The sequence below is a fragment of the Plutella xylostella genome, chromosome 31, assembly GCF_932276165.1.
Source record: "Plutella xylostella chromosome 31, ilPluXylo3.1, whole genome shotgun sequence".
In the NCBI taxonomy this organism is placed as follows: Eukaryota; Metazoa; Arthropoda; class Insecta; order Lepidoptera; family Plutellidae; genus Plutella; species Plutella xylostella.
The window spans coordinates 1,971,166-1,994,205 of record NC_064011.1 but is presented as its reverse complement, the minus strand read 5'-3'; the positions used below and the strand labels follow the sequence as shown (position 1 = coordinate 1,994,205).

The 23,040-nt window shown below is 39.6% G+C and overlaps 1 protein-coding gene across 1 annotated transcript; it reads right to left on the bottom strand.

Moving 5' to 3' along the window:
* Window positions 1-3,999: 3,999 nt before the first annotated feature.
* LOC105393446 (protein enabled) lies at window positions 4,000-23,033 on the bottom strand. Its single transcript, XM_048632176.1, has 15 exons — window positions 22,786-23,033; window positions 15,516-15,681; window positions 12,657-12,812; window positions 11,355-11,461; window positions 10,742-10,862; window positions 9,506-9,618; window positions 8,232-8,325; window positions 7,763-7,813; window positions 7,234-7,359; window positions 6,955-7,074; window positions 6,558-6,692; window positions 6,179-6,278; window positions 5,720-5,811; window positions 4,976-5,093; window positions 4,000-4,274 (listed from the first exon to the last, which is right to left on the bottom strand). The coding sequence occupies exons 1-15, from the start codon at window positions 22,788-22,790 to the stop codon at window positions 4,246-4,248; spliced, it is 1,533 nt and encodes a 510-aa protein (XP_048488133.1). The 5' UTR covers window positions 22,791-23,033; the 3' UTR covers window positions 4,000-4,245.
* Between the last annotated feature and the right edge of the window lie 7 nt (window positions 23,034-23,040).

Sequence of the window (23,040 nt, the reverse complement as noted above, 5' to 3'; positions counted from 1 at the left end):
ATGAATTCTGATATTAGATAAGAAGTAGGTAACTAAAGATTCATCGCTATCAGTCCATACTTTAACAGGAAAATTAAATACCAAGTTAATTTAAAATTCAGTAGCCATCACAATTTTCTTTAACTGATTACAATTACATATGTCATGGAATCTATTTATTCTTATAATAATTATTCAATTTTTCAATACGCATAACACGGTACTGTATTGTGGCCATAATTAACTGTCTCTAAAGATGCAAAAAACTACGTAAGTCTTTCACACGGGATTAAAAACAGGGATTTCATCTTTTACCTTTATAATACCGATTAATATTCCAGGTTTTACAGTTAATCATCAGTGTCAGTATGACCATAATTTGTTTTAATTCAATCATTTGGTTTACAGTTAATATTAATTTTCTAGCTTGCCAGTAACACAAGTAGTGTTCCTCTGTACAATTAAACGTGAAAAAGAAATATGTTTACAAAACTTTATCTTGACAAATGTTAAGCGATCTGTTACGAAGGTTTTATAGCGCTAAAGAAGCTGTTAGCTGAGATAGAAATAAACTTATTACAAATAGCATGTAACAGAGAGCTTAACATTAAATTCACATATCTGCAATAGTTTGCTACAAATTCGGTAAGAGGTTTTACACAATACGAGAAGTTAGTTGTATTAGTTAGAAGACTATACGCGATTTAGTATGGCGTGGTCCTACCGCCATCTAGCGGTATACATTTGCCGTAGCGCCATACAAATTGTCTTTTCGTTTTTAATGTTCCAACTGTGAGAAAACCTCCTACTACTTAAACCCTCAGAAGGTATCATGTACTACATTTTTGTAAGTCACAAATAGTTTATTTGGTAGTCCTAGTTTTAGTCAGATTCAAAGCGATACATGTTAAATTTTTTATGGAAACATATTTCGTCCACAATGATTGGCACCTAAATTTGCACCCACATTATTATTTACAAAAAGTTTAAGAAAGCAAAGAAATCGCGTAGTGTTTTTATTGAAATTCTTTCAGGAGGCAGTGTTAGATATTTTGTGGTGAGTTAGTGGTTGAATTTTTTATTTTTATTTTACAGTCTTATTAAATAATTCAGTTATGCTAATTTAGCTATTCATTTGTTTTTTCTTTCACGTTTTATCAAAACTGCGGGTCAGTCGGTTGAATAAGTTTTATCGAAAGAGGTTTGGGGATAAATTTCTGCGTTCATCTAATCAGGTTTTGCTAAAAAGGCAGTGTTATTTTGAAACTTAGGAACTTTTAATTTGTATCTCTGTGCTTGTTGTTACATGTGTGCGAAATACGCGCGGACTAAAAAGAAGCGTGATAGGCAAAATTTACTGAATGAAATAATGAAATGAAACGTACCTAACTCTAACAGATAAAATTAAATAGGATGTTTTTTTCATGATAGATAGTTGTTGTGATAAGGTGAAACACATAGTACTTATATATTTTACTTGTTCATGTTTGGACTGTTTGGCGATATTATAATATTATTTATATTTCAATGATTTGAAAATGATGTTTTATTGATACTTTTATGTTACATATTTAAATATAACCACCCCGCATGTAACATACAATGATAGTACATTAAATACTAATTTTACACTAGAAATTAGGATGTCATTATTTGAATAAAAAGATTATTACCATTTTACATAAAGCTATACCGAATCAATTCTCTACATTCCCAAATTTGGTACCTTTATTTTTCGGTATCATAATAATGCGATATCAATATCGGACCGTAACGATATTACGGTACCGAAACAACATACCTTAACTAAGTTTATGCATTTTCCATTATGAGTGGGTTAGTGGTATTATTACTGTCCCGCAAAAATACACTTTTGACACCAATAAAAAAGCACAAATTTATCATAAATTGACTCAGTGTGTAGATAGCTTTTTCTCCAATCCTAATTATGTCGAAATTTTAATTTCGTGCTCATTTTCTACATCTGTAAAACTATTTTTGGGGTTGTAGTATCAAAAAAACTGTCATAAGTGTATTTTTCGGAAAATTCATAAGACATACAGTTTTTAATATATGTTTGTATATCTTACTTACATAAAATTGCGATTCACGTACTAATCAGTATATTTTATTAGATGAGTAACTACTACCTTCGCATAATCGCCAGATTACGACTCTAAATATAATATGAATATTACACTTACTATATTATGTATATATTTTTTGCGTATTTTTATGTAATCACAGTACATAAATATTATAAATGTCTAAGTAACCTAAGCATATATAGTAGTCACATATTTCTTTTTGGAACATAATCTTAGAGATCAGCAATATCGAATAAATCTAAATGTCTATAAAAAACGCACACAAAAAATAAATTATTCTCATACAAAATAATGTCTACAAGTATAACACAAACCGGTTTTAATAACCGTTTCATTTTGTTCAAAACCCATACATAAAAGTACGCAAAGATATTATTCAAATGTTCGAACCCTTACTTACTACACGTACATTTATAATAATACAGATTATCGAATAAATATTTTTAAGTATAAAATTTAAAAAAAAACACAACTTGCTTCGATTTTCGTGCGTTACGACCTAACCTTCATTTATATTATTCCTTTACTTTAGTTATAGCTCCAACGTATATTTCTTTACATCAATTTCCAATACATTTCTCAAGCGTACCTAATATAGGAGGCACTTTGTCTATAGTCTGGCAACTTTGTGCATAAACTGCCTAATATAGAGGGGTAGTGGGATAGAAAACGAAAAAATATTTCATCGGTTAACCTCAAGTCAAAAGACTAAATGGGGTAATGCTGATAAAACCGTTATAAGTACGCCAGTTGCCGTTTAATTCCTCAAGTCGGTTGCACCTGAAATTGCCAGACTAAAGAACAAGTTTTGATAGTTTTTGAAAACTTTGTAATGCCAGATGTACGGAATACAACATAGTATACACAAACTTTCAAAACCTTTCAAACTCTTTTACCTTCAAGCATTAAATATACCGCAGTGTATATTCCTTTCTAGCCATGTTTTTGGTAAATTCATCTTAACATTGTATTTTTGGAATCATAAACAAAATAAATTAGCAAAACAATTTTTCAAAACGAAGGGTTTTATTTACATAAAGTAAGAGCTTTCTCATAATTTTGTGACAAAGAAAAACTTAAGTCTAGTACTGTCTTATTGATAAAAAGGGTAATAAGTAATATGTATGATTCCAAAAACACCGCCATTTCCTACAACCAATTCAATTCATACATTCAATACGTTGATGTTTTTTTTAAACAGATTAGTGTACATTTTAATTATTCCTCAATCTACTTCTGCCACAGAGTATCTCTTTCTGAGTTAACAGATTAAGAAACGAAATCCTATACTAATTATATTTTATCTGTTAGTCTCATTTGACACAACTGAGAGTTAGACATAGTATATCCCAGCTGCCGCTACACGGGTTCCTTATCGACATCGATAAACTACATTTAAACGCGTTCCACCAATTACAGCGTCGTATTTATGGCGAATCGCGATATAATAACGTTTAACCCGTGAAACGGCAGCTGGTTGTAATATTATCGGTAAAAGTCACTCTCAATTTGTCTTTTTGGACTCTGTGACAGACAAACATGCCTACAATCATTATTATATATATGTAATACGTCGTTTAATCACATTGTGACCATGCCGCGCGGATGAACCGGAAAATCTCGAAAAAATACTACAAAAGTGTCTAAAGTTAAAAAGAGCATCTACGTGATAGCAAAAAATTAGGCTCTATTGTAGGTATGAATAAAGTACATTGTATATTAGACCCATTTAGCACTTATAAAATAAATATGGTATATGTTACTGTATGTGCGAGTTCAGTTCATAATTATGCAGTTTAGGTAATCACTACCAATACAAATGATCCAAACTATTTTAGTACCAGTTGTCTTGTAAAATGTATAAATCAGAACCGTTTTTTAACGCATGCATTTTTAATCGCATAGGATATGCGATCTGAATGAAGAGAATCTCCAAAAATCAGTCATACAAAACCTACAAAAAGCAAAAAGTGATGATAAAAAGTCATAAAACAGGCCCAAAGACACAACTCTTTCACCTTTCATTTTGTTTCTACGTCCATACGTAAGTTGTAACTTCAAGGTTTCACATTCGTTGTAAAATGAACCTTATAGCGGTGCAGTAAGGTAGAGGATTCATCTGGCGGCGGCCGGGACTAGTATTGGGAGGCCTACGCCTTTACCTGCGCGCCAACTCGGCCTTCATGGCTGAAACAAGGAATATTTCATTAATATCACATCCTGTGTAGCGATCACAGGATTCGATTCTATTTTCGAAACTACACAAACATATGGAAAAAACAAATGTATCGTCAACTGTCACTGGCAAATTTGTTAGTTCCAAAAGTGAAATTTGTTTTTGTTGTTTGTTTCCTGTGATCGGGGCTCTGATAACACTACAAAGCAGTTATTTTCTAATAAGTAATTTAAATAAACTACTGAGTTTAGGATACCGGTATAAAAATACATGTCAAAACCGGTACGAAAAGTAAGTCAATACCGGTATTAAAATACCAGTTCATATATATTTTTAAAGTGCACTATCATAATAAAATAAAAAAAAAGATATAGAGAGATAAAGAAATAAAATGATAGTTTTGCAGATGGGTAAGAAGTATTTCAACACCCAGAGGTACCTGGTTGATCCCCGAGTGCGAGTACTTTCTTTGTCTTTTTACGTATAAGAACCGATATCGTACAGGATGTTGCCAAACTGCGGTATACCCACATATACCAATAAGCAGAAAGAGGGTGATTTGGCGGTCATTCTGAACAACTTTTGTTCCACGACTTACACACATAAGATATTTATTTTGACATTTTCATGGTTCATACGCACGTACTGAGTGGGGAACCTTTTCTAAACAGGTATTTCTGCAACACCCTGTATATCTAGCTACACTACTCACCGTCCACGATCTCCCGCTTCATCTGCTGTATCTGTGTCTTCACCTCTCTGAGCAGCTCCTGCTTGAACGCCTCCCACTCGCAAGCGCCGGGCGCGCCCTCTGTTGAGCCGTTCACTTGCTGTGGGGGGAAATTGGGGTTATTAATATGATAGAAGTGGTAATCATAGATCGAAGGGACGATGGGATTTTGTTAATTACTCTAGTTGTTTTCCCGTCAAAGAGTAAGCCCTTTCTCCCACTACGCGACTTTCAAGCGACGAGATGTACGCAACCCATGATCGCCTATAAAAACGGGTCTTCAACGCGTCGTTGAAGACTCGTCAAATGTATGCAACCAAGGGTTGCGTCGCAGTCGCGTCGCTTGAGAGTCGCGTAGCTGGAGAAGGGGCTAACAATCATTAATCCATACTCATCTACTATACTCTGTACCAGAGACAAATAAAAGTGACCTCTTATTATTATGTTAGTGTCAAAAGAAAACGACACGTATCTCTCTCTATGCACTTCTGTCTTTTCTGTGTCGATCCCACGGAGGTTCCGTGGTACAGAGCGGGGTGAGCGACGGCGTCAATCAGAGATAGCAAACCTTTTTCTACGAGTTTAGGTTTTGAAAAGTAGTTCAAAATCTATTTATCACCAAAAAAGAATGGTACCTAATCACTGTGTCTTGTATATAATGTAGCCACTTGTTAAGTTTCCATAATATCTATATAATGTGGGTATGTTGGTTAATAATTATGTTACCTTGAGTATGGTCTCCTCGCTGGCGGAGCCGAAGCGCTTGCGGGCGGAGCGCGGCGACTGCGGCGTCTGTTGTTGTTGCGACTCGGCGCTCGCTGCAAGAATAATTTTATATTATTTTATAAATTGATTTTTTATTATACAGGGTGTTGTAGCATGTTATATCTAAGCCCGAAAATAAAATAAGAATGACAAAAGTCGCGAAAAAAATGAATCATTCTGCATAGTAAAAAACACACGTGACCAAAAAAGTTTCTATGAAACCCTTTTGTAACACCTGTATAAAAAATTGCTATTATAGTGTTGATTTGAGGGTTCAGTTTTTACCGGAAAAACAGAACCCTTATAGGATAACTGTATTGCCCGTCCATCTGCCTATCAAGAATGTTTATCTCGGGAGCTCGTGAAGACCTAGTTAAACTTTAAACCATACATTCACTCAGCACATGCGTTTGGACTCACCGTTTCCATTGCAGTTGTTGTTGAGGCGGTGCGGCAGCGTGGCGGAGCGCTCCCAGCTCTTCATGGGCGTGTTCGACAGCGAGCTGTCCGTCGACGACTCCTGCGAATAGACAACGCAATGTTTTAGCCCTCTTAATAAAGTACCAGGAGAATACCAGGAGAGGATGAGGACACACCAAAGAGTTCATACAGTAGAGAAATAATTATACTCACTTCTAAGGCCAAATTGCGTGGTCCAATAGCAACGCAGTAAACGGGTTAAGCAGTACCTTAAATAAGACTATAGTATGTAGAACGTTCGCCGCAACCGCCATCTAGCGGCGAGCGCAGTAAACTTTTTATTATTTATTTTAAACTTTTTTTCTTTCTAAACACTCACCATATTCTCGTTCTTATCAATATGAGCGCGGCGGCGGGCGAGCGTGCGCGCCATCTCGTGCATGAGGTGGAGGGGGGGCGCGCCGCGCGGGGAGGGGGGGGACGCCGCGCCGTTGGAGCTGCTCACTGCTGGCGACTGCGGGGGGGGGATAAAGGGGATTAGTATTTTTGTGGCGATACGGCTCACGACCTATCACGTGAGTAAAAATGTACAGTGGCTCAATTGCGAGCCACCTCTGACTACCCCTTTGGCGTTTAAAGTCGTGAGCATAATGTGTATATGTATTTTATGAGCTATTACTGTGGGAGTTCCAGCAAAAAAAGTTGCCCCAGAGACTACAATTTTATAAAAAATAGTCCCCGCCATGTTTCCGTCCTTCATTCCGGATCAAACGTACCTTAGTACTCCTTAGAGTGACCTGCTGCAGCTGCGCGGGGGGCGGCGGCGCGGAGGGCGGGAGGCGGGCGACTATCGCCTTATTGGAACCCCGAATCTTGTCATAGCAGTGTATAGCACACTACAGACTAGATAAGACATTGAGTAAAAAATACTTCCCACCATTTTTCGGTCGTTTTCTATTCAGTAAACTATGTCCAACCGACTTTTTCTTAGCAAAAATTTTCCGTCCTACTATCCGGATCAAACGAGCTAGCACCTTATATTTTAGTCAACTAACCTTGGTACTCCTTAGAGTGACCTGCTGCAGCTGCGCGGTGAGGGCGGGGGGCGCGGGGGGCGGCGGCGGCGCGGGGGGCGCGGCCGGGGCGGGCGGCGGCGCCGGCGGTGCTACTGGTTGTTGCGGCTGGGGAGTAATTATATTGTGTTTAGATAGCTTTTTAACCCTCCAACAAAAAAGAAGTATGTTATATCTGTACCTCTGAGGTAGACAGTACCATGCGTAAATTAGCTCTATCACATAAGTGTAAAAAAAGAGACACAAAAAAAGTGGACGTGTTACTGTCTAAGTCTAACTCTAAAGTACAGCAACAACTGAGTGTTCTTAGCCATATTTTAACAAAATCGCCTTAGCTGTTTTAACAGGTTTAGGTTATTAAACAGTATTCTCCTTTTTTTGATTACTTCATTCAGATACCAGCCATTTAAGGTCGTCTCACGCTACGCTTTCGTGGTCTCCACTCGAGAACTTGTTAACATATAACCGAGTTCTTCGATTATTTATAATTCTTTTATGTTATAATACATACCATGGGTGGTGGTTGCGGCGCGGCCGGCGGCGTGGGCGGGGCCAGGGGACCCTGAATAAAAAAATACATTATTACTAATAACTCACACCTAAAAAAATATTGACGATCGGATGGCGCAGTGGTTAGTTACTCCGCACATATTGAACTCCGCAGTGCCGGGTTCAATATTTGTTTTTGTGTAAACTAAACTATTGTTGACGGGTTTTGTGGAGTTGTTTGGTTTGAGTTTGGTTGTGGGTTGAGTGGTGCCTGAAGGATACCAAAATGGCGAGTATTTTATTGCACCTAAACACAACACAGGCAAAAATCGGGTGCAGCATTGCAGCTCTGCCTACCTTGCAGGGGAGTATTGATAGTTATAGCCGCGATTGATTTAATTATTTGTTAATTCGTAAAGTAATATAATTATGGGTCTAAATAAATAACTATTTCTTTGACCATCATGTGTAGTGTTCGTTCATTAACTCACATTGTTGGTAGGCGGCAGGTTCTGGTGCGGCGGCACGGGCGGCGGCGCGGGGGGCGCGGGGGGAGCCAGGCTCATGTTGGGGGGCATCGGGGCGCTGAGAAAGAACATGTATTAGTATCATATAAATTAAGTCTCTTTTTTAATCTCAGATTCTGAAGAATCCACAACCGTTCGCCGACGGCCAGTTCGCCATAGGACGGTTGGTCGGCAGGACGTTTCATATTTTTCCGTTTCCCCGACAGGATCTTTCACCATGGACGTTTTGGCGACAAATTTCAGTTTTAAATCCTCGGGCAACAGTTAATGCAACGGGCATTGCCCTTTTTATATTTGTCTCTGTCGCACACGCACAGTAATATTGCCCTTACTTTCGCACCTTGATGGCCGGCGGCAGATTGTGATTGGTTATAGATGCAAAGGTCAACGTTCGATTTTTACGTGCTTTCCGACCAGCCAGTTTCTGTAATCTATTCATTCCTCTAAACTAAACAGTAAATTATACTATGCTATAGTTATTGGGATATTTACCTAGAAGTGCGATGATGCCCCGACGCGGGCGGCTGATGCGGCAACGTATTGTGAAGACCGTGCCGTTCATTCATCTAATCTAAACACTAAAGTCTACTTTACAAGGTGTTGCAAAAAGGATATACTAAGCCGAAACCTACATGTGCAGCATGTTATCTTATTGTTATCTTAGCCCAAAAATAAAATGAGAGTTTCAAAATTCGCGAAAAAGTTTATTAATTTTCCATAGTACCCTTTTTGCAACACCCTGTATAAGCTAAACCCACCTAGAAGTGCGATGATGCCCCGAGGCGGGCGGCTGATGCGGCAACGTATTGTGGAGGCCGTGCGGGGGCGGCGCGGGGGGCGTCGCCTGTTACTCTAGCTTGACGAATAACTGACAAACTATAATGATGCCATCCATTACACCAGGAGAAAGAGCGTTGGTCAACGCTGCATTCCTCCAAATATTTCATTTTTGGTGTTCTAGATAGAACTGGTAACTATAGTTACCGTAGTTTCTATAATTTCTTCTTTCCTCTAAACTCTAAACACTAAAGTATAGTGATATGGATATTCACCTAGAAGTGCGATGATGCCCCGAGGCGGGCGGTTGATACGGCAGCGTATTGTACAATCGGCTACAAAGAGATATCTGACCACTCCTGACTTAGCAATGGCATAATACAAAAGTACTGTAGCAGATTGTATCAATAAAGAACGTTGGCATTGTTGGAAATTAACCAGTATGAAGGATATTAACTCACCTAGAAGTGCGATGATGCCCCGAAGCCGGCGGCTGATGAGGCAGCGTATTGTGGAGACCGTGCGGGGGCGGCGCGGGGGGCGTCGGCGCGGGCGGCGGGGTCGGCTGTTGCACCTGGAATGTAGACGGAATATTTAGTGTGTGATGGAGAGATATTTAGTTCGCGCCTGGACATAGGTAGTTGAATCGTATTTTTCCATTTACATTGGGTTATTGTTAGTAAAATAACGGTTTTACCACCGAAACTATTCACCGAGATAATAAGCTTGTGAGTTTCATTCAAAGAACCGGTAACCGATGGGGTAAACATGATCTGGAGTGGAGAACGCGATAAGGCAAACGTTAGAGTGGGTCGCCCTCCCGCTAGATGCGGTTACAACTTACAAAAGATTGGTCAAGGATACGGAAAGTTATAGATCACATCCAGAGGTGTGCTTAGGTAGAGGCCTTCGTCCAGCAGTGGACTACTAGATAGATTGAAGAAGAATTACTCTTTAATAAAGAGCAGTATGCAGAGCTGACCGCCAACCTCACACTCACACTAGAAAAAGAATTAAAAAAGTAGCTCTCCCCCCCCCCTCTCTCTCTCTCTCTCTCTCTCGCTACCTGGTGGTGTGTATGCGGCGCGTGGTACTGGCTGGGCGCGTGGTACTGCGGCTGCGGCTGGTGTTGCGGCGCGTGGTATTGCGGCTGTTGCAGGATGACCGCGTCCTCTCGCGTCATTGACAAGATTGGCTATAGCTATATAAGCCACATCCGGGCACACCAACGAAGCCTAAATCTCCACTAACAGTCGCCGTCGCCGTATCGGCATGGAAGACATCTCTCAAGCTCACTCTCTCTCTCTCTCTCTGTACCTGGTGGTGTGTGTGCGTCGCGTGGTACTGGCTGGGCGCGTGGTACTGCGGCTGCGGCTGGTGTTGCGGCGCGTGGTATTGCGGTTGTTGCAGGATGACCGCGTCCTCTCGCTTCATTGTTATTATATCTGTACTTTTGGCATATGCGGTCGGACATTTACCACCGGATAATATCCGGATAATCAAATTTCAAAACGGATAATATCCGGATAGTAAAAAGTTCCAGATCTTGCAAACCCTAGCTCTCGCTATGTCATTGTTTCTGTACCTGTGGCACATCCGGGCACCAACGAAGCCTAAATCTCCACTAGCAATCGCCGTAGCCGTATCAGCTTGGAAGACATCTCTCAAGCTCACTCTCTCTCTCTCTCTCTCCCTACCTGGTGGTGTGTGTGCGGCGCGTGGTACTGGCTGGGCGCGTGGTACTGCGGCTGCGGCTGGTGTTGCGGCGCGTGGTATTGCGGTTGTTGAAGGATGGCCGCGTCCTCTCGCGTCATTGTTCTGAGGGTTGGAGAGAAAGTTTAGGTTTAGTGAGGTCCGGTGATGATAATGATCGAAGGAAGGAAGATACAGGGTGGGGAAAGATTGAGAGAATAGAAGGAGAAGGTGCAAAAGTTGTTGTAAATATGGATGTCACATGAGTGTTGAATGTTCCTCGCATTTGCAGTCAAAATACTCAATTTTAAGTGTTAGTAACATGTACGTTATTACATACTATTGGTATAATAAACCATAAAACAAAAAATAACTAAATAAATCATCGCCCGTACCCCATATCCTCATCATATGTTGGGTGCTGGTTGTTGTGTCCGTTTTACGCACCCAGAATAAGGACTTCAAACCGCTGATTTATCTTCTAACGGATAACTTAACATGTACTTAACTTAAACTTAATTTACTTAACATAACGAATATTTCGAACGGATTTACATGAAATTTTGACTAGGTACAACATAGGAAACAAAAACAAAAAATAACTAAACAAATCATCACCTGTACCCCATATCCTCATCATAGGTCGTGTGCTGGTTGTTGTGTCCGTTGTAGGGCGCGGGCGCGGGCGGCGGCGCCGGCGTGCCCGGCTGCTTGTTCGCTAGTACCTGCGGGGTAGGGGCGAGATTAGCATGGCTGCTTTGTATGATGAGGGGAGGGGAGGGGGGATTGGGTTGTATGCTAGTACGTGCGGGGTAGGGGCGAGATTAGCATGGCTGGTTTGTATGATGAAGGGAGGGAGGGTTGGGTTGGTGAGCCTGGTACTTAGGGAATGCATTTTTATATGATGTTAGAAGGATGGGATTGTTAGCTACCTGTGGGGTAGAGGCTAAATTCTAATGGCAGTTATGTATGTTGAGTGAATGGTTGGTGGTTTTGTGTTTAGTGGGGGGTTGGGTTGCGCTTTTGAAGAATTTCAACTGCAACTTAGCAGGTTATAACTTCAACATCTTAAGACGAGGGTTGTAGGAAGTGTAGAATAGGTAAGTGAAAGAGATTAATGCACCCAAAACTATTTTTAGTGTGGAGCCAAGCTAAAAACACAATTAAAACTAAAAATAACTTCAGTCACAAACAACAACCACAAAACACATAATTTAAGACCATCAATGGATCTATATTAAAACACACACCTTTCTCAACTGGCACTGAACCAAGAATTCACCAGGAAAATGATCACGAGACAAAGGACTTTCAGGGAGGAGCGACAACTTTCGACTGAACTGTTTTGGGTGAAGGAAAATGAAAATACACAGGTGGGCTATTTAGAGTATCGATGCGATACAAATGCGACTATGATATAACACATCGGGTACCGAAATATCAAGATCTTATACTGCCCTAACCACCATAAATAGATGTTTCAACCCACTGTAGACCACTTTTAAGAAAAGGCCAATTTTTTTACCACGTAAAGCTCTGTTTTCATTTGTATCATGTGCCTTATCGCTTTATAAACGCTTCGTCACCCTGAATACGAAGCCAGGTGTTACTGTGTATTTTTGTACTACAGCTCATTGAATTGATCATGCTGTACTTGAGCTAAAAGTTCTTGCGAAACTGTCTAAACCAACATCGTGCAAGAACAATCCCCGAGCCCGTAACGCTGTAGCGTTGGCTACAACTTACAGCAAATGCTGATATAGTTCTATTTTTCACCTAATATTTAATTAGTTTTATTTTTATTGCATATTTTCTTTTTTTTCTTCCTTTTCTTTTAATGTATCCTACATCGTGCAAGAGCAATCCCTCGATCCGCCCGGTTGTACTATGAACCTACATCGCGGAAGACTATTCCCTCACCTCGAGCGTGTGCATCATGGCGCGCGCGAAGCTGTCGGCGTCCTCGCGGCACGAGAAGTTGAGTCCGTACACGTGGCGCGCGTCCCGCCACTGGTGGAACGTGGCCGTCGCCTGGTTGTACTTGAGGCCGCGGACGATGCCGCAGTTTATTACTACCTGGAATTGGAGGAGGTTGAGGTTACAATGTGGTAATGAGGCAGCTGAAAGGGCGGCTGAAGATTGTGGTTAGAATGTGGAGTTTAGGTAGCTGAACGGTATGTGATATTACTACCCGATGAATGATTGTAAGGCCTTAAGTAGACAGAGCATGGGATATGGATATGAGTGCAGTGTATTACTACCTGGAAGTTTGAGAGGTTGAGGTTAGAATGTGGAATGGAGGTAGCGGGTAGGGGTGGTAAAAACGTTTAGGGAATAATTGTAAGACTCTAAAGTAGACAGAGCATGGAATATAGATATGAAATCCAGCCATATTAAAAATAAAAAACAATCAGACACATGGTAAACACAATTTTTATGAGGAAGGCTGAAGACAGTGTCGTATTGTGGCACATCGTTGGAGAGAAAATGCGAAGCTCGTGGGAACAGCTAGTTCTATATACATTTATTTTTTGACCGCTCTGTCAATAAAGAAATGGACCAGTGAACCAGTGTTGTTAGCGGCGGAAAAGTCCAGGGTGGACCAAAATCTTATAAAATACTAGCTGTTCCCTCGCGCTTCGCTTCGCCTTAAAAAGTTTTCCCGTGGGAATTCCGGGATAAAAAGTAGCCTATGTTCTTTCCCAGGGTATAGACCGTATGTATACCAAATTTCATTCAAATCCGTTCAGTAGTTTTGGCGTGAAAGAGTAACAGACAGACAGACAGACAGACACAGTTACTTTCGCATTTATAATATTAGTAAGGATAATTCAAACGCAGAATGCAGATTTTGGTTAGTTTTTTCATGGCAGACTAACAAACATACACCCAACTACCAACTCATAAACTTTCGCGTTTATAAGTTGGACTAAATGCCTTTATTATTATCATTCCTCCACTAAAAGCCATAAAATTATCTCATGTACTGAAGCGGAATGTCTTTATTAATTGAAGGCATCCCGCTAAATATTTGCGGCCTTTAATAATCTGATCGCGTACTAAATAACAAATTGCACTGATTGCCGCTACTATGTAAAGGTCAACTCATTCGGTGGACGGCAAATATGAATCAAGACATCTTTTTAATTCATACCGGTTTAGTTTTAAATGGCACTGGCGATGGCGATATGATCAATAATCGATAACGTAGGAACGGAAGTTTCCACGTTAGTATCAAAATACAACTTCTTTCTTATTTTAATACTTTATTATTATTAGGATTGGAAAATTATATATTAAAAGTCTGGTTTTTAAGCCAAGAAATTTGTTCATAACTTTGCAACGGCTATACAGATTTTTGGTCTTTGCTGCATTTTATACTAAAGTTTACCAACTTTAGTTGTTTAGTCATTTTCTCTGGTATGAAACAGACAACAAACTAAAAAATAGTCTTTTAAAATCAGTCCACTCGTAATGCCTACAACATCCCTGTAATTAAAACCGAGGGGTTAGAAATGTAAATTAAAACTATTAATATCTCCGAGCGCCGGCAATCTAATATGCTGAGTGAAGAGTTAAAGTCACTTTAGCGTGCTTAATGACCGATGTGGCCCACTTCAGACCATTACTTCTTGCTTTCATGACTTCGGTATTCGGTATCGTAACGGAAACTTTCATTTCAAGGTCAAGAATAACTTATTTACTAGAGTTTGCAACAGATATATATTATAACACCACCAAAAAAGAAAGGGCAAAGACTATTCTGTCTTCTTTTTAGCGTGAAAAAGACACTAGAAAAAGAAGAGCTGGCTCTACACGGGTTCATTATAGACGTAGATAAACATCACTATATCGGGATTCGTCATAAATACACTGTGATTGGTGGAATGCGCATCTGACGAGTTTATCGACGTCTATAACGAATCCATGTAGCCCTGCCAGGATTTGTCACTGAGGTGAAGGATTGGCCAGTACAATTAGCCGTATATCATCTAGGACACTGGGCACTTGCTGGGCAGTCACGAACTGATGGTATTCTGACTGGCTAATCGGCTACGTAGTAGTCTACATAGTTCACCCAGCGCTTCTGTCTATAGCTCTCGTACAAGCTGCAGAAGAGACAACTGACCTCGTGGTCGTTGAGCTTCCGTCCGACGACGCGGAAGGTGTTGTGTTGCGTGTGGTGGTAGATGTGCACCTTGGACAGCCCGCACGAGGTCCCTGATGGGACCCAGCGCTTCTGTCTATAGCTCTAGTAATGTCCTCCTAGCCGAATTTCGACCACGTTCTATCACTCTCATAACCCAATGGGACGGATTGACCGACACGACTGGAGAGAGCAAGGCGCAGGACCGACTGCTTTACATGCCCATCCGACAGCATGGATCGCTACACTGTTTCGGACCTCAGGTGATCAGCCTTCTATGTCTTAACCAAACTTAGAAACACAAATTGATGGTCCCACCCGGGAATCGAACCCGGGACCTCAATACTCAATACTTTTATTGCATCCATAAGTAAGTTTTACAGGTGTATGACCTCAGGGTCATGATGCGAAGCTTCTACCACTAGACCACAGAGGCAGTAATATAGCTCTAGTACAAGCTGCAGAAGAGAGAACTGACCTCGTGGTCGTCGAGCTTGCATCCGACGACCTTAGGCGGGTAGCCTGTAGTGGTTGGACGAGGAAGGCCGAGGACCGAGTGTTGTGGCGCTCCTTGGGAGATGCCTATGTCAAGCAGTGGATGATTATTGGCTGATGATGAAGAGACAACTGACCTCGTGGTCGTTGAGCTTCCGTCCGACGACGCGGAAGGTGTTGTGTTGCGTGTGATGGTAGATGTGCACCTTGGACAGCCCGCACGAGGTGCCTGATGGGACCCAGCGCTTCTGCCCGTCGTCGTACACCATGACCGAGGCGCGCGCGCTGCTTATTGATTGCTCGCTGTGGAAGAGAAAGAGATTGGTTAGTCAAAAGTTGGTAACAAATGATAAATTTTACAACCCGAAAGACTAGTAAGCAAATCCGAAGGTGGCTGTATGGGGCATTGGTTGCTGGTCATAACCAGGCGGGTTACTCTATACTGATGAAAAACGAACGACCGAAAGTTGTCGTGTAATTGGCACGTTTAATGCAAGATAGTCGTGGCTCGCGCAGTAGCTCTCCGAACCTTAGTTTTTCGTCATGTAGAGTGATGACTCATACAGTCTTGATAGAAATCATGACAAAAGCGGCCTCTTTCGGCATCTTAAAGTTACTACTACATTCTATAGAAACTATGCACTTATTGCTAGGTCCTATAAATAGTTATTCAACGATATACTATTTTCTCACTTTGCGCAACTTTGGAGTTTGTGATTGTGACAATTTTTTACTCAAACTCGTTCATTTAATTTTCATCAAGTTTGTAGGTTCAAGGAAATGCGATTGTATTTAAACGTTTTGGTCCCATTTCCTAAACAGCCATTGTCAATCTTACGGCGAGACATACCACAGAAGTTATCTCACTGTGTTATTGTAGGTAATTATAATAACCACTTGTAAAGTAATTAACAAACATAACATTTACAGATAACTGCCAGATAACAATGTTTATTATTAATTAATGTCGGTGTGTGATGCATACCTTCAGATGCCATAGTTGTAATTATTAATAGTAGGTAGGTAATTATAATTTTGCGTCGCACTTTGAAAACGGAGTGAGAATACGTAGGTTACGTACGTATAAGGTATACATATACAAAGACGATATTATGCATAAACAATAATTACGGTGTATTTGTATACGTATATTACGTATTCTCCACAACATTCTGAAATAAATATTATTTTAACCGAAAATTAGATGTTAAGACCTTTTCTTTTCTCTTTTTATTCCTTTGGCCAAAAGCAATTCCTAAATTTCCTATGCCTGTAAGGTGTCTTTGTGCAAGGCAGGAAGTTAAACTGTATTATCATATTAGCGTCACAGTTACTATGTAGTACAGAGTGGTTACAACACTATCAGTGCTGCACTGCACATAGGTACCTACTACTTGTAAATGTAAATACACCATGAATCAGTGGCACAGTATATTGATTTATAGAGTAGAAGGTCTGAAAACTTTTACTTTGCTTTCATTTTCGTCGGTCAGGGGCCCTAATACTAGAGTACTGTTAAATTTGCAAGAAAAAAACGTACTGTATTTTTATTGAACGACTATTATTATTTATTTAATTATTCATACACATTTTATTGCATACAAAACATAGTTACAAAATGTAAATTTAGAAATAGTAAGTACACAAAGCCCGTTGCCAAAAAGGTGACTCCTTCCATGCCATACATTTATCTATCTTCTACACTGCCCTTAGTTCACCTGTGCCGTGGGTCCGTTGGTTAGATAAGAGGCTTCCCAGCACTAGTGTTTGCTGCGTGTAAACGGACCGAGTGTTACGTCGGCAGATAAGTGCAGTAATGAGCGTAGGCCTGCGCTATGTAGGTCAGGCGTAGGGGCTAGGAAGCGTGGATTTTTTCCTTTTGGAAGTCTTCGGATACCTTTTTAGGGTTCCGTACCTTGTTTTCCGTCTGTCTGTCGTTCATTGCCCTGTTTCTCAGAAACGGGTAAAGATAATATCAAGCTGATATTTCGCATAGATATTATTATACAAAATTAATTAATTATTTTATTAATAGTAGTCTTGTACGGAACCCTCAGTGCGCGAGTCCAACTAGCACTTGGCCGGTTTTTTTAACTGTTTTCCTACTTCGTCTACTTCGTTAACTTAGCATAGTTGCAGACTGTTTAGTTATTCTTTATATTGAGCAGGCGAAGGTAATATTGCACACAGACAGATGGGCTCAGATCGCCTCTGACTAGGTGCCATGAAGGTCCGTTCACTCAGACCCAGAGGTTGTGCGACCTGGTCTGTGTGAACGGACCCTAAGAACGCTTCTGGCGTAGTTAGCCAAGGCGAAAATATCGAGAAAATCTCGTTTTTTGCCAGTATGACCGGAAGTGGCACAGAGCCGAGCTTCTGGAGTATCACTCTAAGAAGAGTCAGGTATATGTGCAGGCCACTGTACATAAGAACTCAACTTTAACGACATTATCACATAATAACGAGGACGTGGGTGCAGGACAACCGGGTCAGCGGTCCCATTCCTCGGGACTCATCGTACTATGTATAGTGACTACTGCAGTAGACTAGTAGTACGCAGACAGCGGAAGTACAGGATAGAAGCTTCATCATCCTACTGAACCGAACTTTTAACAACCTGTTAATTTTGTTCCATTTCTGGATACCTGTCCTTTTCATGGCCCTCTTTGCTACTACTAAATCTGACGTAACTTGTATTGATCTGACTGAAGTTTGACAAGGGATGGTGGTACGGTAACTAGAAGAAGATGGTGCTGGTGGGCAGACCATGATGCCATCATTGTATCAAAGATAATGTGTCGGTGGTGTTAACCCCAGCAGTGGACGGCGATACTAAAACTACTTATTCTTTAAGTCATTCCTCCACCCAAAGGTTGCCTGGAAGAGATCGCTTTTAGCGATAAGGCCGCCTATTGCTTTAACTCCACTGTATAAATTGTAATTTGTGTTATTTTTAGTCAAAAATTTTTTATCCAATGAAGGAAGGGTTTAGGCCTAGTCCACCACGCTGGCCAAGTGCGGGTTGGTGGACCCCAACACAAGCAAGCTTGTGCTGAGAGAGTTGTCGGGTAAGTGGGCAACCCGGTACATATGAAGAATTATCCTTTAACGACATTATCACATAATAACGAGTACGTGGGTGTACCACAAGCGGGTCAGCGGTCCCATTCCTCGGGACTCATCGTACTATAACTGCCGTAGTAGACAGAGGGAGTGTAGGGGGAAAGCTTAGTATCCTACTCCATTTTCCTCCTCTCCAACTCCATTTCTTTAGCAACCTTTGGAAAAGGTCTAATATCCTTGTCATAATGGAAACTCCAATTATTATGAAAGGCGTCCTGGTCATCCCACCATCCACATACTTCTGGGTCAGCATATGCGCAAGACAATATTAACTTGATTTTATTTTTTATCAACCATGAGAAAACATTGGATCAATGCTCACAGTGGTAAACGTTCTATTTTACGCAAATGAAGAAATTTTCTTCCTTCATTTTCGTTGACATAATTTCTACATGAGCTTGTATTCTGCACTCTCGGTTTGGCGACTCAACACAGCGGAAGGGCTAATCATCAGGAAGGTTACTACATTACAAGCGGAGGACGAACGTCATTGTACTCGTTTAAAATAGTGTAAAGACAAAATAAAAAAGTTATTTAAACGATACAAATGTGTGGTTTTGTCCATCTCAGCTTAAAATGATAAAACACTGTATAAGATTTAAGCTGATATTTGAAAAGATGCTCGATATTATTGTGATTAGCACAAGACAAGTCTTCTGCTGGACATAGACCTCACGCAAGGAGCACCACAAAACTCTGTCCTCGGCCTTCGTCATTCTGCCACTTCTCAAACATGAAAAAATAGGTAATTTTAATCGATCTACAGTGTATATTATAAGTGTGATATATTATAAGTGTCTGTGTCTTGTGTAGACTCTACACAAGACTCACTCATAATTCATAATACACACAACTTAGGAAGTGTATTTAACACCCTCTTTTTCCGTTGGGATAGACGTATGCTTTAGAATCGGTCTACATATAGGTACACAACTTAGGAAGTGTATTTAACACCCCCTTTTTCGGGATACAGATATAAGATCTATGTATACATGCGGCCATAAAGATTAGGGTTAGGGGATATTTATTTTATTACTCATACTCCAAACATAAGTCATACGGAATACGGATAAAGCCATAGGGAGTGAATGAGTCACTCTAAAGTTATACGGAAAATTGTATTCTAGGTATTTTCCATATATGACAACGTATAATAAATATAATAACGATAGGTGTTTTTAATTAAATCGATGTTTTTATGTACCGTTTACCATGAATTGGGAAAGTTTTGCCTTATACACGCGATGTTTGCGCAAGTTCAGTAATAAACAACTTAATAACCTGTCTGTCTGTGTAGTTAATTAAATAGACTTTTGTTGTATTAATTTGAAAAAGAATACCTACTTTTTGTTGATCATAAAAGGATCAGTAGGAAAGTTTACAAATATACAATACTTTATTCTTTCTTTATTAGCACCAAAAAACACAGAAATACAAAAAAGTATACTTAAAAAGAAAAACAGTACAATAAGGCGGCCTTTACTTAGTAACAAAGTTCGCAAGTAAGGTTTTTTCGTGAATAAGAGTCTAAAAACTTTTAATAGATAGACTGGTCAACCAAAGACTTTTACCTAACTATTTAGGTAGGTATGAGGTAGGTATAATAAATTTTCACGGCATAAAACATAACAATAACAAAACAATAGACGCATTCTATCTAACCCTTAATCATTGGACAATAGGTCGGCAAAATGCCAATGCATTGTGCACCTACTCCACCTACTTTCCATTCTTGGAGGTTTGCGTAAATTCCCGTATGTTTTCTTACAACATACATAATCTATTAATCACTCATGCCATGTAGGTCATTGTATTTATCCCCTTGGAAGGTAGGAAGAGATGCATTGTTGAACCCATTTTTCGCGAATCTTGAGTCTCAATGTGTTAGGTAAATAGGAGGATAGGCGTACTATTGTATTATTTAGCGACTTTGTTGGTTTGCCGTCGACACAATTTAGGCAGTATACTAATAGGAGACTTCTCTAGCTTAACTAAAACGAACGAACTAGAACCGTCAGAGGTAAAGGTATGTTTAACGCAACGAGATGGAGCCAGGTTTAGCGCAGTAGCGCTCCGAAACATCGTTTTTCGTAACCCAGAGTCACCTCCCTGTTTGGTTGTCATAATAATTAACTTTTAAAATAGATTGTGCTCCTAAGGTTTCCTTTAACAGTCTGTTGTTTACCACATGGTAGCGGCATAGCCATGCTAGTAGTAGCAGGTGTTGTATGATCAATCAACTGTGCATGAGTAATTTCACACTATGCTGCTTCCATGATGGCATTAAGTCAATTTCACAAGTTTTTTCCCCACTATGCTCCTTATTTGTTCAGTTTATTAGCAGTGTATAGTTAATGCTACATGACTAATTGTATAATGAAATGGCACAGTCAAATGAGATTGATATAATGATGATGATGAGTGAGGCAATACTGCTACTTAGAATATAATACAAGTCATAAGAACATTAGGTAGGACAGTAAAGGGTATTTATGACTAATAGCCATCTCATTCAGACAAACTTTGGGTGTGGGTTATGCCACTACAAATAATCCCTTGTTAATAAAAAACCTGACCATATTTTTATGAATGAATGTTTTCATGTAGAAGAAAATCTATGGAGGATAATAAAATAATAATATCTTTAGAGAGATTAGGTGCTTAGTTCTATTTTTATGGTAATAAAACCACATACCTAAGTACTTCATGTCGCCTACTCAATGATACTATGGCTCATCAGTGAAGAGGCTTATAAATACATCAAGTGGAGGAATATATTAATTCCATTGTTTGACAAATGCTTAGACATGTGCAATTAGACATTTTGAGATAAACAATATAAACATCCTATGAAAAATATACTTAATATTCAACAATAACTGTTGAATTGGTTGGCCCAATACAGGATAATTAAGAAAAGAAAACAAGTCTCATTCAAAAGCAGACGGGGTTAAGGCCAACATGTTTGGCAATGGCAAAACCATCAACTTGTTAAAGGGACATTCAGTTGACTAGTTGGTGGGCCAATTAATGTGATGTGCAATCCAACGAGATGTTTAGCTGTTGGGAGATAAATAAAGTTACTTGAGAATTAACTAAATTTATCCTGTATTGATACTTTTAATGCAACAAAAATATGATAAATAAAATTGGAGAGCAAGGGTGTTTCATGTTTCACTTTTTTTATATTTATGTCTAAACATGTTCAATGTTTTATAATTATGAATTTTTGACCATATTGAACTAACAAAATGTAGAAGTTTATGTTCAAATGTACATTTTGCTCCTTATATTAATTTTTTTTCAAATACCTAGTGTAACACTGATGGTAAAATGTATTTTTTTTTGTCTGAAGCACTGAATTAGATGTCTGTAAAGCCCAATTCATGAGCAATGGACAGACAGGAAGGAGAGTGGTAAGGATACCATGGATGGACGGTTTTAAAAGGAATGGATAGTCTGGTTATATCATCCCAGGGTGGGTCTAAGGTACATCTCCATCCCCAATGAATTAATATAAATAACTTGTACTGTTCATTGGTTTGATCAAGGTAAATAACAGTTACATAGAACAGGATAACGTAAGGTAAATAACAGTATACATAGAATGGGATGACTAACATAAAATGTGTCCTAATATTTTTTGGTCAACATTGAATTATTTATCTGAAGGAAATGGCCTAGATGTGCATCCGGGTTTTATTTCATTGATAATAATTCAATTTTCGACTACTTTTTATGTTAACACAATGCACAGCTGGAAGGCAAATAAATGGGGTTGCTTACAATGAAATTAAATAGGGTTTTAAGCTTTAAACAAGGGAAGCAAATATATACTGCTGATAAGTTATTATCGCGTCGATACTTGAATCAGAAAGACTCACGCATCGCTCCTAAAATTGGTTCATTTCGTAAGTTTTTTCAAGTGCAATACAAGCTTGCAAGCTAAACAATATCGACGGTGTCCTATTCACCACGTTGTCGGGAATAGGCCTTGACCAGCGTATCCTACTTCGTCTCTTTACCACTGAATTTCTATCAAAAATACCATGTAGACCACCCATGGATCATTATATTTTTACGTTTCTATGTTTTGTTTGGGTGTGGAAGTCAGCAATCGAATTTATTGTATTGTATCGTGTTTACATGTTGCAAAAATAGCACGGCGGCCTCGTAGCCAAAAGGAAGAGGCTGTGAGTAATGTTTTCGCGAATATTGGTATTGTCTTTTCATTTATTTTGTTAACGAAAGCAGTGAAGTGCGATGAACTCGCAAGGTACCCACCTCATTTTGGAAGCAATTATCCTTTGTATTAACTATGTAAACGCACTAAAGCACATCACACCACAATAGTTCACTTATAAACAGCATATTCTCACTGATACAACAACGTACAATGAATCATTATTATTTTATCGGCGCAAAAACACTTCCCGGACACCACGAAAGGTAGCCATTTTTGACAAAAATCGCTTTTTCATTTTTCACATCCCCCGAATCCCGATTTTGGAAGACGGACGGACGCTTCAGTGTTGCCAG